Raw genomic sequence first — 18,036 nt, forward strand, 5'->3', positions numbered from 1 at the left:
GAATGACCGACTCTTGGTTTCGGCTCAGGTCATGATCTCATGGTTTGTGAGTTCAAGCCCCACATTGGATTCCATGCTGACAGTGTGGAGCCTGCTTGGGATTCTCTCTCTCTCTCTCTCTGCCCCTCCCTGCTCACACTTTCTTCTCTTTGTCTCTCAAAATAAATAAGCTTTAAAAAAAAAAAAAGCTAAATCTTTTCAAAAGAAAAATGTGTGCATACAACTTAATTTTGCATACAGTTTCAAGAGTGCTGATGGTATCCCATTCTCTGCTCTGTATGTTGTCCTTTGGTGACCTTATCCACCCTATTATTCATGCCCATGTGCCAAGAACTTTCACATCTCTGTATTCACCTCAGATCTCTTTTTGGTGCTTTAAACCCTTATTTCTAACTGCCTACAATCTCTCGTATATCTTCTGATTGTCCTTATTGTATTTACGAAGTCTATTTCTCGTACAAAGTTTCTTTCTCTTCTTGTTAAGGACCCCACCATCCACTTATTAGTCTAAGAAACTTCATATTTACCCCTGACTCTTCCCTACCCCCCATATTCAATAAATCCCTGTGTCTGTTACTTCTACCTTCTAACTGCTTACTGATGAAAGCACAAATATGAAAAGGTTATAGACTGAAATAAGGAATTAGTACAGACAGAATCATTTTAAATTAGTGAAAATAATTCCTTGTTTTTAATTCCAGTATCATTAATGTACAGTGTTGTATTAGTTACAGGTGTACAATATAGTAAGTCAACAATTCTATACATTATTCAGTGTTCATCATGGTGAGTGTACTTTTAATCCCCTTTACCTATTTTACCCATTTCCCCAATCACCACAAAAATAACTTCTTGAACAAATATCCAGGTAAGAATAGTAAGCACAAGTTTAAGGTGGATTTGGACAGACCCATCCTTTTATTCTGTGGTGATGCTATAAGCTTTATTATCTGGGTATTCATTACCATTTGGCAAAATCTATTTTAATCAAATTTTAAAAGCTTACATAACAATATAGAGTTTATTTTACTGGCAGGATTTATGTTAATAAAAAAATCCTTTTTTAAAAAAAATTTTGTTTTTAGAGAAAGTGCACGAGAGCAGGGGGCTAGGGGGAGAAGGAGAGAGAACCTTAAGCAGGCTCCATGCCTGCTACAGAGCCCAACCCAGGGCTCAATCTCACAACCCTGAGATCATGATCTGAGCTAAAATCAGGATGCTTAACTTACTGAGCCACCCAGGCACCCTATGTTATTAGCTTTATAAAGGACTTTAACTCTGTATTTATAGAATCATTAAAGGCAGAAGGGGTTACATAAAGTACATATATGTGTTTTTATATCAGACTTTTCCTTTTCTGTTTACAACCTCTGCCTTCACTATAGTCTAGGCCTTTTCTTGCTTGAATTATTGCCTTCTAACATCATCTCTTTGCATCTAACTGATCCTCATGCTGATACATCCTTCACCCACCCTAAGGCATGATTCAGATTTATTCATGTCTCTTTCCAACTTAAAGTCTCCCATTATTTCCCATTGCCTATAGAATGGTCTAGACTTTGTTTATGATATTTAAAAAACTTTAAAAACTGACCCCCATTCAACTTTCCAGTTTTACCTATTGCCATTCAACCTTACACCCTTTATTCAGGCCTTAAAGAATTAGGTGCTCTTCCCTAAACATGCCTTTTGTCCTCTCAAAGCTAACTAGTATATGCCTTCAAGCACCAAATTAATGCTTTGTATTTATTATCTCATTCAGTACTGCTGTCAATCCCAGGGAATTATTATTGTCTATTCTTCAGGTGAGAAAGAGGAAACCCAAAGAGATTAGTTACTTGCTCAAATCATACAGTACCAAACTCCAATTCAAACTCAGTATATCTTCACTCTAACTAATTAATGCCTTTCCTACTCTCTTCTGAAATGCCTTTTCCCATCCTTTTAATGTCTAGTAACATTCCATTCATCCGTTAAAGTCTATATCTCATATCACCTCCCATGGAGAGTTTTCTCTTTTCATTCATTTATCTTGTGAACTTTTACTGAGCACTTTTTGAGTGTTGGTTAAGAACCTGGATTTTATTTATTTATTTTTTTTTATTTTTTTTTTCAATGTTTATTTATTTTTGGGACAGAGAGAGACAGAGCATGAACGGGGAGGGGCAGAGAGAGAGGGAGACACAGAATCGGAAACAGGCTCCAGGCTCTGAGCCATCAGCCCAGAGCCTGACGCGGGGCTTGAACTCACGTACCGCGAGATCGTGACCTGGCTGAAGTCGGACGCTTAACCGACTGCGCCACCCAGGCGCCCCAAGAACCTGGATTTTAGAATTAGATGAGATGTGGATTGTCCTGGTTTTCTGATCATGTGATTTGTAGTTTTTCTTGTATAATCCAACCCATAACGCAAGCATTGTTTTTTAGTTTCCTGTTTTGGTTTCTTTAGAGAACTTATAGATAATTGTGGCAAGAGTTAAGTACAGAATTCTACTAGAAATTTAGCACTTTCTTTCAGTCTCTTACAGCCCCCTTAGCCACACCTAATTAAACAGCAGTTGTTAAAGTAAGTCTCCTTTATTGATTAGGCTTGTCAAAAACATTCGAGTTCATATTCTTAGAAATAACAACTTTTTATTTCTGTACACATATGTAGTTAGTTTACATAATAATTAAATTATACAATTATGATAAGAAATGCAACGGATACAACCGTTTTTAAAACAAACACGCAGATTCTTGATAAGCATGCAGTTTAACTGGTAAAAGTAGAAGTGAATGGGCATCACTAGAGAGGAGTAGCCTGCTAAGCAGGAGCATCTCTGCTACTATGACAGTGTGCTTTATAGAGAGAATGGAGACTGTCAGTCCAGCAAGTCCTTTAAAAGTAGAAGCTGTTTGGGGGTGCCTGGGCAGCTCAGTCAGGTAAGCTTCCAACTTCAGCTCAGGTCATGATCTTGAAGTTCGTGGGTTTGAGCCCTGCTTTGGGCTCTGTGCTGACAGCTCAGAGCCTGGAGCCTGCTTCGGATTCTGTGTCTCCCCCTCTCTTTGCCCCTCCCCTGCTTGCGCTTTCTCTCTTTCTCTCAAAAATAAATAAACATTAAGAAAAAAAATGTTTTTAAGGAAAAAAAAGCTGGTTAGCAATTCTCACAGATTGCTGTGATGATGAAATGTGACAGAATCCATTTACATAGTTTGGCATAATGCTTAATTGAACATAGTAAATGTTCAATAAATGTTATTTACTATTACTAAGACCCATTATAACCTTTATAGAAGGGTCTTAAGTAAAGTATTAACCAGACAGCATTGGGTGGTGATGAGTGGAGGGGAGGAATAGGCTTTTCAATTTGGGTGGACAACATCTGCAAATGCAGACCAGTAACGAGAACAGCATTCAAGGAGAACATTGAATAGTTTGGTGAGCTGAGGGCCAATTTTTCATGTATCTCATCTGTCTCCCCTGCTTTTTTACTGTGAACTGTTTGGTATATAATTATATATCCTCATTTTTTTTTTTTTTTTGAATGCTTAGCATTAACGGTGCCTGGCAGAGTTGGTTTTCATATTTTGGTATGCCTCTGTTTATCCATCTGTAAAATATGAGCAGTAATTATAGTATATGTTCAAACATGAATTACTATTTGAAAGGACTTTGAAAGCCCTGTTGTGAAGATTCAGTATAAGAAATTTAATATTCTGTCTCCCAGTGTTCTGTTTTTATTATTATAGAGTTTTTCTCTAAAGTATTCGCACTTACCATTTCACTACTTACTAGTATGCCCATGTAAAAGTGTAAGCAGCAGTTATTCTGTAGAGAATGCTTTAGTTTGACTGACTCAAGCCTCTTTCTTGTGACATTTTTTAAATTAGTTTTTCAATGCTTATCTATTTTGAAAGAGAGACAGCAGGGGAGGGACAGAGAGAGATGGAGAGAGAATCCTAAGCAGGCTCCACACTGTCGGCGCAGAACTTGACTCAGGGCTCAACGCAGGGCTTGATCTCACAAACCTGTGAGATCATGACCTAAGCCAAGATCAAGGGTGGACTGAGCCACCCAGGCACCCCACTTGTGAGATTTTTTAAGAAAAGGTCCTCGGAGCAAACAATGGCTACCTCTTATGTTTTTTGGGATGCAGAACAAAATTTGAACTCTTTGAAAAATGTGAACTTAATGTTTGGTTGAACACATCCGTCATTCAAGCAGTATCACCCAAAATAGTCCAACATCATCAGTATGGCCCTTTGGAGATGGGGTGGCTATGTGGAACTAAAATGCCTGTAAGCAGGGATTGCATTAGACAAAGATGAAATTTAACTGCCCCAAAAGGTGGGTATTTGTGTGCTTTTGTTCTTTTTTTAGTGATGGGATTTCTTCTTAGAGGAATTAAGTTTTAAATGTGTATTTAGGTGCCACTTTGAATTCCATTCAACTATGAAGAGTTTCAAATGAAGAGTTTGGGAGCTATGTTTTTGTTATAATTTAACTGACTGTTTAATCATCCACCTCTGTTCCAGTAATATCTAGAATAAATTACTCATGGTAATAATATAAGAAAAAAATATCTTTCCTTAATTGTAATTCATTCAGTGTTAGCTAAATCCGTCACCACACTCTCACTCAAAGCCCCAAATTTATTTTCTATGACATTAAAGGGACTATAATTATAAGTGGTTTTCAGCAATCAATAAATTACATTAAGGACTTTATTTTTAACAGCCACTTATTATATCTTCCTATTTGCTTAATTTAAAAAATCAGCTTGGACATATTTTTAAATTTAATTTAAACCTAAATGATTAATTGCAAGAAGTAATTTAAAAATTTTTGTTGTTGTTGTTAGAGGAACGCCTGGGTGGCTCAGTCGGTTAAGCGTTCAACTTCGGCTCAGGTCATGATCTCCTGGTTTGTGAGTTCGAGCCTACATCAGGCTCTCTGCGGTCAGCATGGAGCCTGCTTTGGATCCTCTGTCCCCCCCCACCCCCTGCCTCTGCTCCTCCCCTGCTTGCACTCTCTCTCAAAAATAAATAAAACATTAAAAAAGTGTTTTGTTTGAGTTTGGGTTAAGGCAGTAATATCTCTCATTTCCCAAAACTGAATTGCTATTTTTAACTCAACACAATCCTTTTCCTTAAAGACCTTCCTTTTGAAAGGTAGTATTCTACAATTGAAACAGTCCACATTCAAGCTTAGTTTTCTTTGAATCTATTACTTTACCTATAAAATTATGAAAACATTAGCCTCAAGGAGCAATTACTATTAAAATTAGCCCACTTAAAGTGAAGTACCCCACAAACAAATAATAAATAATGCAATTTCTGGCATTTTAGAATGACACCCAAACCAAAAGGTTTATATCCCATTGTTTGCAGTTATGTGAAAAAAGCACTGGTATTGGAGTTAGGAGATGTGTTTGTATTGGTTGCATGACCTTAGATTCATTCCTTGAGACTTAATTTCTTCTTCTTTAAAAAAAAATCAGCATGCTTATTATGGGGCATAAGTAATATACAAATATGAAAATACGTCAAACAGGCAAAGCACTGCATGTTCTATCACAGTGGTATTTTTATCATTAATGAATCATTTGTTATAGTTCTTCCTGTGGTCAGTTTGTAACAGAGCATTTTCCTAAAGTAAGAGTTCATTTAGAAGGTTTATAAAGGGGGACTACAAAAATCTTTTAAAAACTTTTAAAAGTATTTCTCTTCTAATTATTAATATACTCATTTTATTAGGGATGCTTATCAATCATAAGTAGTTTTCCAGCTCTGGGCTTAAATCATGGTGAGAAAGGGATTATAAAATCATTTCATATCATTTCATGAACTCCCCAGTAAAGGATGGAAAAGCCAAAGCTGAAATAACTGCTTTACGAGAAGTGGCTATGTGAAGATAAATCTTAGCGGGACTGGTCTTTTCTTTTTTTTTTTTTTTTTTTTTTTTTTTTTTTTGTTAGATACCATAAAGCAAGAGCTTAAACAGTAATTAGACTAGCAAGCCTAATTACTGTTTTCTATAACTATACTAGATTCTTAAGTATCTGAAACCAGTTGATATTATTCTTCACTGAGACTTTTTTTTTATGTGAGAAAGAGCACATGAGTGGGGGCTGGGGAAGAGGGTGGGTGAGAGAGAGAGAGAGAGAGAGAGAGAGAGAGAGAGTCTTAAGCAGGCTCCACGCTCAGCTTGGAGCCTGACGCAGGGCTCAATCCCGTGACCCTAGGATCACGATCTGGGCCAAAATCAAGAATTGGACTGGACGCTCAACCAACTGAGCCATCCAGGCTCCTCTTCACTGAGATTTTTACACAAAATATGAACTAGAGATTTTTGTTTCATTTTTCCAACATTTTATTATTTAAGAAAGTAAATATGCAGACAAATTGAAAGAACGGTAAACACCGAAATATACACCCCTCCTGGCTTCACAATTAGCACTTTGCTCTACTGGCTTTATCATGTTTCTACTCACCTATCCACCCTGGACTAGAAGTTTTAAACAGGAAAAATGTTTTATTTATTCTTTTATATGTGTTTTATGTAGCAATATATAAGAAATTTTTTAAAAGTTCAAGACTTTACAAGCTACACTTTTCTGAATTAATTTTACATTTAAAAATATGCCATATGCATAATATAAAAACATGAATGGAAAGATGAACACCAAATTCAGGAAGAGGAGCTATATAAACAGAGAAAGGGGAAAGGGCTCATTGAGAAGTTTACAGGGGGCTTCAGTTGTGATGTTTTATTTCTTAAATTCTGAAGAGTAAAATGTTAGAATGTGATAGTACTGTCTATTGAGTATCTGGCTGCTTGTTATCCTCTCCGTTCTTTGCTGTATGTTTGAAATATTTCACAATTAAAACTTAAAAGATTTGCTACTTAGTTTTGTTTTCCCCTGGCAAAGTATTTTTCACTTCACTTAAGATCCATTGTCCAGTTGGCCTTCCAGCTGAGGTGGATTGAATAGAATCTGACAACCCCATATCTTTTCTCAGTTGATGCACTAGCTAAAGAATGATACAATGTACCCCCTTTTTACTAAGGATTAAGGAGTATAACTTTTGCATACTTCTTGGTTTTGACTAACCCAAAGAGGAAAAAAAAAAAAAAACTTCCTGTATTGTATTTAAATTCCTTGAAGATATTTGACATGGTTTTTGAAAAGCGTATAATTGTATCAGTATGTGATTTTGCATGTTCACCTGATTTTAGAAAAGAAAGACATGGAAAGTGAAATATGGCCAGGGAAGCTGATACATGAAAGCTTGAAAAGATAATGATGCTGCTCAGCCAGGGCCTAGAAACTTGACCAGTCTAAACAAACTGCATAGTACTAAATTGCTTGTGAAAGGGCTGAATCAATCCTGCTGCGATTTGAACTTTTGGCTCCTGAAAGTCTAGGACGAGCCTGAAAATAAAAATAAAGCCCTTACCTAACTGGGTTGTGTTCCAGGCCCTACTGGATTCTCCGATGAAGGAAGCATCTACCTATCAGAAAAGAAAGATAGCAGGAGAAAAATGAGGCAGTGAAAAGGAGTCTTATACCAGCTTATACCTATACCAGCTGTGAGGGAGATCACTAATGTATTGATTCCTTCAGGAAATGTTTATCTAGAGCCCTAAGAAAACTACAGCAGGGTGTGGTGTAAGGTTGGATCAACCAACCAACCTAGCACTGTGCTAGGCTCTATGAAGACCACCAGAGAGAGTTACTGTGTCTGATTTGCTCCCACAAAAGATAAGCTATATGGCATAAAAGAGAGAGTAAAAACCTTGAATAATGATATAGATTATAAATTCCAAAGAAACTAGAAAAGTGTCATAGCATACTATAAACTAGGAATTGATCATTGGACTTAACCAGAAGACCTAAGTTCATTTTTTTAAATGTTTGTTTGTTTGTAGAGAGAGAGCACGCACATGCAAGCAAGGGGCAGGGGAAAGGCAGAGAGAGGGAGAAAGAATCCCAAACAGGCTGTGTGCTGTCAGCAGAGTGTCCAACGTGGGGCTTGATCTCTCGAACCATGAGATCATGACCTGAGCCGAAATCGAGTTGGACACTTAACTGACTGAGCCACCCAGGTGCCCCTAGAAGAGCTAAATTCAAATCCAAGCTCTGACACGTGCTATGTAAACTTGGGCGGGTCGCCTAATTTCTGAGCTTCAGTTTCCTCATCTGTAAAATGAAGCTGATAATCCCAGCTAGCTCTGCTTACCTATACACAGGATTGTAATGAGAATCAAGTGAGGATAAATGTGAAAACCCTGTAGAGTTTCTAATTACTGAAAAAGCTGAGAATTGAAACTAGATCTTGAGAAATAGGTTTTATATGGATAATTTGAAAGACTAGATGAAAGTGGTCTCAGAGAGGGACAACTTGAACAGAGAAGAGAATGAGACTCAGATACAGGAGGACAGGATAGAAACCACCTAATAATAGCAAAGATTTATTTTGGGAGAATGGGTAAAAAATAGTTACACTGATTGTGTCTGAGAAGGAATGGAATTGTGGGTAACATGCCATAATGACTGAATTATGGTAGGATTTAAATTAAGGAGGATCTGTAGGCCCGAAGGAAGAGTTTGGACTTGTTCTGAAAGGGAATAAGGAACTATTTGGGGATTCTGAGTAAGGAACTATTATAAAAGTACTTAACTCTTAAGTCATTTTGATACTATCTTAGAAAGTGCCTGACATACAGCTATTCAGGATTAGTCCAACTGAATTCAGTCAGTCTATCAACAACATATAGGATGAATTAGACACATTTGCACCTAGAGTCTAAGCTTCTTATCACCTAGATATTAGTCTGGTTCATGTTTTTCTTTAACTGTCACAACGAATGATAATACCTGCCTAGCTAGTAGGTTTATTTCAAACATCAAATAAGATGACGATGCCATTATTATCCACAAATACATTAAATGCCTCCTTCACGTAGGATACCAAGTAAAGAAACGAGGGAAACAAAATGTAGATATGAATGCCTTAGAGAATCTTGTGATGAATATTAGTTTGAAATTCAGAATTCTGAGGAATTTGGTAGCAAGAGGATGGTATACAACAGCCAAAAGATGTACTATATTTAATATTAGGTTAGGTTCCTAATATTGTCAGGACCTGCTAGACATAGCTAGGATCAAATAGAGGAGAAAAGGGGCGCCTGGGTGGCGCAGTCGGTTAAGCGTCCGACTTCAGCCAGGTCACGATCTCGTGGTCCGTGAGTTCAAGCCCCGCGTCGGGCTCTGGGCTGATGGCTCAGAGCCTGGAGCCTGTTTCCGATTCTGTGTCTCCCTCTCTCTCTGCCCCTCCCCCATTCATGCTCTGTCTCTCTCTGTCCCAAAAATAAATAAACGTTGAAAAAAAAAAATAGAGGAGAAAATACCAAGTGCATTCAGGTAAGTAAGGTCTCCAGGAGTCCTTCCTGTTGGCAGTAGAACTTTTCAGACTTAACCTGTTCTGTAGTGAACCTCCATCATCATGGAGACAGTGTAGAATACTGGTTTAAGGAAACAGGTTTTGGAACCAGAATAACTGGCTGGGGTCAAAATACTGCTATCTAACAGTAAGCAAATTATTCAATCTCTCTGAGCCTCATAAAGATAAGAATAGAATCATAGAGTTGTTTGAGAGAATTAAGTGAGACACTGCATGTAAACTCTTAATAGAGGATCTGGTACACAGTGAATGTTAGCTCAACAAATGTCAATTAATGTTTTTATTTTCAAGACCTCCTCAACTCATCTAGCCTCCATTTTTTGTTATTCCCCGATTCACTTTCTATTTTTCTATCTCTTGTTTCACCCCATTCCAGGACACTGAAGGCCACATTTGGCTCATTTGCCTACAGTATGTTCTACAGCATTAGCATCAACAAGATCCTTAAATATCTTCTGAATTTAAAATTATATTATCTTCAAAATAGTTTAAGTATTACCTATATTTATTATAGTCTAAGTAATTCTTTGAAATCAATGATCCTTAACATAGTTTTTCTTTATATTTTTCTTTAACATTTTTTAAATTATTAAATTTATGTAAATTTTAAAAATTAACATATTTTTCTTTATAATTTACTCTATTTTTCTAGTTTCTCTCTTTAAGCATGTGTCATATATATACACATATATGTATGCATATATACATATATATACATATATGTATATATATATATATGGTTTTTCTTAATGTAGTATATAAAAGATGGGACATAGAAGAGGATCTTGGACCCTGAGTTAATTTAATAGCTCACAGGAGAGAAGGCGCTAAGGTTCTATGGGAAAATAAAAAACTAAACCTTTTAGGAGGGCAATTTGATCATATCTACCAATTCCTAAGATGTTTAAAATATTTTAACTGCCAATTCCACCTCTAGATGTAAATCCAAGAAATATATTCACATGTATGCATAAAGACATGTTCATGGTGATATTGTATGTAATAGTAAAAATTGTAAACAACCTAAATGTCCATCAGTAGTGGACTGTTTAAATAAATTATATATAATTATAAAATAAAACACTATGAACTCCTTTAAAAGAATGAGTCAAATCTATATAAACATAGAAAAACATCTAAGATATAGTGATAAGTTTGGGGGGGGGGAGCAAGAAGCAGAATAATATGTACAATATATATAATTCTATGCTTGTGTGCATGTGTGTTTCTAAAACAGCAGCTTCGGGGCGCCTGGGTGGCGCAGTCGGTTAAGCGTCCGACTTCAGCCAGGTCACAATCTCGCGGTCCGTGAGTTCGAGCCCCGCGTCGGGCTCTGGGCTGATGGCTCAGAGCCTGGAGCCTGTTTCCGATTCTGTGTCTCCCTCTCTCTCTGCCCCTCCCCCATTCATGCTCTGTCTCTCTCTGTCCCCCCAAAAATAAATAAACGTTGAAAAAAAATTAAAAAAAATAAATAAATAAAACAGCAGCTTCAATATATTAACGTTTGCATATGCAAGAACATTTCTGGAAATATTAACAGCAATCCCTGGGAGTAGGACGATGGGAATGAAAGAGTGACTTTTATTTTACCTTTCCGAATACTGAAAAAAAGTTTTAATAATTCAGCACGTATTACTTTTACTTTTTTTAACTAGTTTTTAAAAAACAAACTGTTTGAAGAGATAGAATGGGGATGAAATGGTTAAATGTTTTATAAGGTGTGTTGGATGTGAAAAGTGATCTATAAATGCCTATTATTTTTACTAAACAATAGCATGTGGGGCTTTTGTAACCTGAAGAAAGCAGCATTTCAGCATCTTTTCCTACTGGAGCATATGGTGGTTAAGACCATGGGGGTGAATGCCTTAGAGATTGCCTCTCATGGAGTTGATATGCAGATCTTTTCAGTATTCCCATTGCTCTTATGGTGGAAAGTTCCATGGAAAGGACTAGAAGGGTTCAGTGACATTGCTCTATCCAGTGTTTAAAACTATTGTCAGATACTCTTTTAAATAAAACTATTAGCCACATGGTGATTGCAAAATGATTGCTTTTAAGAGCCTTTGTTTACAGAGTTTACTTTATTGTATTGTATGAAGAGTGCCTTTGACTAAGTGTAGTGAGATACCTCTTGGTGCTGTCTGGGCAACAAGTTTGGAACTTGTGTGTATTATCTTCAGAGTTTTATCCTAGCGTTTTACAGATTAACAGGAGACAGAATGTTGTGCTACTCCAGGTAACAGGCTTTTTGTTTTGTAACTCTTTAAAGTGTTGGTTTTCTCCCTTTTGACACTCAGGGGATTAATTTACTATTTATTTCTGTAGATACGCCCTTAGAGAAAACATAAAAATACAAATAGGTCTTCTGACAGGTATAATCATATTTCTTATGACTAGGTATTTTTTAAATAAAGTTATATAAGGTAATACTATTATTTCAAAGGTTATAAATACAAAAATGTAGTGAACACTGCAGATCTCACATTACTACAGAATGCAATATTAAGTTAATGTAATTAGCTACCTAGCAAACAATAATAGTGAAGACTCCTGGAAGAAATGGTGTGGTACACTGGCGAAATCTGTATGTATGTTAATTTTCATTCATTCATTCTTCAACTTCTCATCCCAAATACAAACAAATACAACTAGCTTTCTGTTAGCCCATTGGATAAAGTCACTAGAATCTATAACTCTGACATCAGACTCACTGACATTTTAATGCTGCCCGCCCCGCTTTAGCTATTTTTCAGATTGGTGGAAAAGAGCATAGAAGATTATTTCTAGTCAACATCTTAATTTCGTCAGTGCATAAATTAAAATGTACAGTCAACTTTACCTCAAGGCTGCCAGACAGACTTCAGAGTCCCCCTGCCCACTCCCCACTCCCAACACACACACACACACACACACACACACACACACACACACACCACACAGCTTTCTTAATGACCTGAAGAAAGGCACATAGGTCTTTTCCCTATTGAGAATTTTTACCTCAGAGAAACAACCAAAAGATCAGATAAATGGAGGAGTTAGAGAAGCAAAGAAACTTAAAAATAAAAAAGATTTAGGGGTGCCTGCCTGGCTCAGTTGGTACAACATGTGTCTTTGATCTTGGGGTTGTGAGTTCAAGCCCCACATTGGGTGTAGAGATTACTTTAAAAATAAAATCTTTAGGGGTGCCTGGGTGGCTCAGTCAGTTGAGCGTCCAACTTCGGCTCAGGTCATGATCTCGCGGTCCGTGAGTTCGAGCCCCGCGTAGGGCTCTGTGCTGACAGCTCAGAGCCTGGAGCCTGTTTCAGATTCTGTGTCTCCCTCTCTCTCTGACCCTCCCCGTTCATGCTCTGTCTCTCTCTGTCTCAAAAATAAATAAACGTTAAAAAAAAAAAAAACCATTAAAAAAAATCTTTAAAAAATAAAATAAAAAGATTTATTACAGCCATGCACTCTGATCTAAGATTGTTCTTTGGAGATTCCACCTCTCTGATTTTATTCCTGAAGGGCAATCTCCTCCTCAACCTTTCTCGTAGCTCTCTTAAGTTTATAGAGCCCTTAAGTCCAAAGAGTAGATTTTTGTGCCACTCTTTTACACTTTACATGTTAATACTGCGAGTAAATTAATCCTCGCAGTAACTTCATAAATTAGGGACTAATACTGATAGATTAAATAACTATCCAAAATACACAGCTAATGGTGACACTAGGATTCAACCCCATCCAATTAATTCCAAGGCTAGGATTTTTTTCCAAGTATAATTAACATAGTTTTATATTAGTTTCAGGTGTACAATATAATGATTCAACAATTCTTTAAATTTCTCAAGGTTCATCAAAATAAGTGTATTGTTAATCCCCTTTATTTCACCCATCCTCCCCCACCCACCTGCCTTCTGGCAACCACCAGTTCTCTGTATTTAAGAGTCTAGTTTTTTGTCTCTTTTTTCTTTGTTCATTTGTTTTGTTTCTTAAATTCCACATAAATTAAATTCACATGAGTGAAACCATGATATTTGTCTCTCTCTGACTTGTTTCTCAGTCTTATTCCGTCTAGCTCTATCTATGTTGGCACATGGCAAGATTTCATTCTTTTTTATGATTGAGTAATATTCCATTTTATATACAAAACCAAGATTGAGATATTTAACTGCTGGGCTCTACTGCTTTCATCTAGATGACTGTTTATCTTAAGTGGATTAAATGTATTTTTCAGGACTTCTAAGCTGAATGATATTCCTTTCCTAAGGTTCCTAACTCTCACAAAAACAGATTTGGGGACCTTTCCTTAGGGTTTTATTATCCCATTTTACAGATGAAAATAAGTGACTTAGTGGCCATGTTAGAACTAGAACTTAGGTCCTCTCTGGTTTCTGGCCTACTGCTTTTGGCACTTTACACTGTCACTTTTTAGTTCATTAGCTACCTTCCTTTCAAGTGATCCACCCATGATGAAATTTTGTTACAGCAGCAAAAACATGCCTACATCCTTCACTCACACTTAAGTGCACTTTCATATCTGTCCTGGAATACCGATTGATCAACAAGTAAGTCTCTGGTTTTACAGTTTTACAGCGTTTGTATCTTATGGAGAGACACATGAAGGCATAGTAATGGAAGTACCGATGGATACAAGAGACATCTATTACTTTAAAATTTTGTTAATACTTTTAACATATAATTCTATAAAAATTTAATCTGGTCATAGCTGATGCTATCAAAAGCCAGATTAACATTATAGAATATTCATATTTCTGAGCCTTGAAACGGTCAGCAAATGACATGACAAAATTTATTTTAAATCTTCTAACTCAAACAAGAGTGTGAAGAAATGCAACAATTTTTCTTCGGGGCCTTTGTGCACATTTTTAAAAGCCCCTTTGGACTTCATGTGGAGTAGAAAACTAGCTTCATTTATTTCACGTCGCTCAGTCTAATTTAGAATCATTTTTGAATTCCTAGAAGCTTGGGTACAGAGAGCTTGCTCCCTAGAGCCTTGTTTTCTGACAGTGTGGAGTAAAGGATTAAATTGAGCTGAAACTAAATTGATTGACATTTTGACACTGCAGATTGTGAAAAGAAAAGGAATTTGTTAAACTTTTAAAAACAGTAGCAGAAAGATCTGTTCCCTTAAAGGTACCTCACTTTGCAAAGATGATTCCATTTTTTTCTTAAAAACCTATGAGGCACGTTGTAGCACTTTCCCAATTTCCTATATTACAGTTCAAAGCAAGAATTTAACTTTGAAAGCTTTTGAAAAGGCCTAGATGGGGGTGTTAAAATAGACTTCGCTGAAAAGGCACTGGCAGAGGTCTTTTGAGGGGAAACAAAGGACTATGCGCTTCTGGAGTGTCACTATAGGAACCTATCTATAAAAGACAGATATACATATTTATGAAATCCTTATCTTTAGCGTTTTTTAAATGCCAGAGATATTAAGTGTGAATTGAGTAAGATACATTTCCTGCTGACTTCTTATTCAGACAGATACAGATGACATTCCATCGTCTTCCATAAGCAGCATCAGTTAGTATTGACTTCCATAAAATCCCATCTCTGCTGTCATGAAAGGAACTGGACTCACCTTAACAGTGCTCTTCTAAAGAGCCTGCTGCGTTTTTTTTTTTTTTTTTTTGATCACTGCCAGGAGGCTATAATAAATTACAGCCTGGAAGAAGTTTCAAACTGGCAACTTTGCCAGATATTTAAAGCAATTTATTTTGGGGTGTATCAGCAGATTTTTTTTTTCTTACACTGCCATTTGGGTGCCTGCTGACACAGCCTGAATAAATCTTTCAAACATTTTCCTTACTAGAGATGGATGAAGACGATGATGCACTGGACTCCAGACCTTTCATTAACTCTTCACTTGCCAACTGGTTCTTTCCTATTATCAGATCCATAGGAAACTTAGATCCTATTTCCAGTATGAGTTTGCAATATTTCAAATCCCTGGGCAACAACTTTAAGGTTTTTAAAAAAAAATCTTTATTTATTTATTTTGAGAAAGAGGGCAAGCACGCGCGCCCACATTGGCAGAAGCTGGGGACGAGCAGAGAAAGAGAAAGAGACAGAGAATCCCAAGCAGGCTTTGCGCTGTCAGCTCAGAGCCTGACTAGGAACTTGATCCCACCAACCATGAGATCATGACCTGAGCCGGAATCAAGAGTTGGACACTTCTGAGCTACTCAGAACCCCACCATCTGAGCTACTCAGGCACCCCACCACTTTTAAGTTTTATGAAAGGATAAACTAACAAAAGAGTTTCTGGTTTTAGGCATAGAATGTATAATTTAGATTATTTAATTACTAGTATTTAGAAAATTGCCAAACCTCCCAATAGAAAAAGAGATCTGGAAAAATTGTATATATAAAACAAAGACACATTTTGGGGTGCCTCACAGTTCTTGAGTTCCAGCCCCACGTTGGTCTCTGTGCTGACAGCTTAGAGCCTAGAGCCTGCTTTGGATTCTGTGTTTCCATCTCTCTCCGCCCCTCCCCCGCTCGTTCTCTCTCTCTCTCTCTCTCTCTCTCTCTCTCTCTCTCAAAAATAAGTAAACATTAAAAAAAAATTAAGGGGCGCCTGAGTGGCTCAGGTTAAGCGACCAACATCAGCTCAGGTCATGATCTCTTGGTTCGTGGATTCGAGCTCCAGGTTGGGCTCTGTCCTGACAGCTCAGAGCCTGGAGCCTGCTTCTGATTCTGTGTCTCCCTCTCTCTGCCCTCCCTGCTTGCTCTGTCTCTCTCTCTAAAATAAACATTAAAAAATAAAAATTAAAGACATATTTCTTCTTGATTCTAGCATATGTCGAGTCTTAAAGTGACTTCTTCCTCATTTTAGTCTCTTTTGTCTGGTAATAGAATAGTGAAATCATTTTTTAAAATTATTAATTTCCAGCTCTAGAACTCCTGACAGTTCTATTGATATATAGTTTAGTCAAGTATTCAAAAAGCATAAAATGCTCATACCTGAAAATATTTGTTCTGATGAGACTGGAAGGGCAAGAGGTGAGGGAGCTAACTTTACTGAGTGCCCACACCAGGTCAGCCCCTTTTGTAAACCACTATATAGCATGCAGGAGAGAAAAGAGATTTTCAGAGAGTTGGTTCCTGGTCAGATGAAAGGCATTGCTCAGTGAGTTGTTAGCAACATTGATAAAGGATTAAACTCATGAAGGCATCAGGGTATATAGGGTTGGTGGGAAAAGCCCAACCTAGATCAGAAGTCATAAAACTAGGGTTCCGGTTCCTATCTAAGTGATGTCACTTACAAATGAGGTTATCTGGCTAGACCCTTTATATTTATTTCCACATCTGTAAAGTAAGGTTATATTCTCTAGCCTGTCTCCCTCTCCTAGATCATCTGGCACAATAGCTATCTACCACAGCTGCGTATTGGAATCACCCGGGGAGCTTTGAAAAAATATTGATGTTTAGGATCCCAACTTCAGGAGACTCTGATTTGATGGTCTGTGGTGTAGCCAGGTATTGGAGTGTTTAAAATCCCCACAGGTGATTCATATGTGCAGCTAACGCTATGAGTCCTTGGTTTGGAGGATGGTTAGGAAAGCCTTTTATAAATTTATTTACAAGGGTTAGCAGATGTAATCGACAATGTAAATAGGTTTTTTCCCCATTATAACTTCAGATGTTTTGCTTTAAAAAAAAAATTTAGTTTATTACCGAATTTCCCTAGCCCTTAACACCTAGAAAACCGCTGGTAAGTATTCGTTACATTTGTTAATGTACGACCTTTTATTAAAGTTTTAAGATCATTTGAAAAATGGGATTTGAGGTTCAATGTATAGAGCCGTTCAAGATAAGCAGGACCTTTCTGTGGAAACATTCCCAAGAAAAGCGAGCCTTTCTTGCTCACCCCAGGCTCGCTTCACTCCTTCACACGAGCCGCGATGTCTTCGTGCCGACCCTCGCTCGCTCGCCCGCCGAGAGGCACGCAGTGTGATCCGGTGGGTGCCACGAGCTCAGGGGCGGAGCGCCCGAAAGGGCCGACCCTCTCTGCTCTTAGGACTCTCCCCGCCCCTCGGCTCGGCTCGGCCCGCCCCGCCGCAGCGCCCCGCCCCGGACGCGGGTTGGGGTGGGATGTTGGTGGCGCCCGGCCGCCGGGACTCCACAGCCGAGCCCTAGGGCTGCGGCGACTGCCTCCGCGCGACCCGGCGGGCCCAGTTTGGACGCGGGGATCCCGAGCAGCCCGCGCCTCTGGCCCCGCGGAGCCCTACGCGATCGCCTCGTGCCCGAGCCGGGAGGGGCCAGGATGCAGAGCTGTGCGCCTTGAGCTGGCCTCATGACCCTGAGCACGTTGGCCTGCGAGAGGAAGGCGTCTCCCGCCTGCACCTGCAACCTCGGTAGCCCCGACATGATCCCTTACTTCTCCGCCAACGCGGTCATCTCTCAGAACGCCATCAACCAGCTGTGAGTTCGCGGCGCGCCCTCCCGCCCTCCGCGAAAGCTCGGAAAGTTTGCTTTTCCGGAGCCGCTTTCCCCAGCATCCTGGGGAGCAAGCAAGCAAGCGAGGGCGAAATCGCGCCCTGCGTGCTTGGAGGTCTCGAAGTGTCCGGGGATATAGTGGGG

At 38.4% G+C, this 18,036-nt stretch overlaps 1 protein-coding gene across 9 annotated transcripts in view; it reads left to right on the forward strand.

Moving 5' to 3' along the window:
• SSH2 (slingshot protein phosphatase 2) overlaps window positions 1–18,036 on the forward strand; it is a 254,587-nt gene that overhangs the window by 129,099 nt on the left and 107,452 nt on the right. Inside the window, exon 1 of one of the 9 annotated variants that reach the window (XM_045487807.1) lies at window positions 16,923–17,877. The exons of 6 other annotated variants lie outside the window; for them this stretch is intronic. In XM_045487807.1, coding sequence (XP_045343763.1) covers window positions 17,750–17,877 — 128 coding nt within the window. In that variant the 5' untranslated portion in view covers window positions 16,923–17,749. Of the gene's footprint in view, window positions 1–16,922; window positions 17,878–18,036 lie in introns of those variants that run through there. 2 more of the 9 variants (XM_045487802.1, XM_045487803.1) reach the window with 2 other exon arrangements.

This window comes from Leopardus geoffroyi, chromosome E1, assembly GCF_018350155.1.
Source record: "Leopardus geoffroyi isolate Oge1 chromosome E1, O.geoffroyi_Oge1_pat1.0, whole genome shotgun sequence".
Lineage (NCBI taxonomy): Eukaryota > Metazoa > Chordata > Mammalia > Carnivora > Felidae > Leopardus > Leopardus geoffroyi.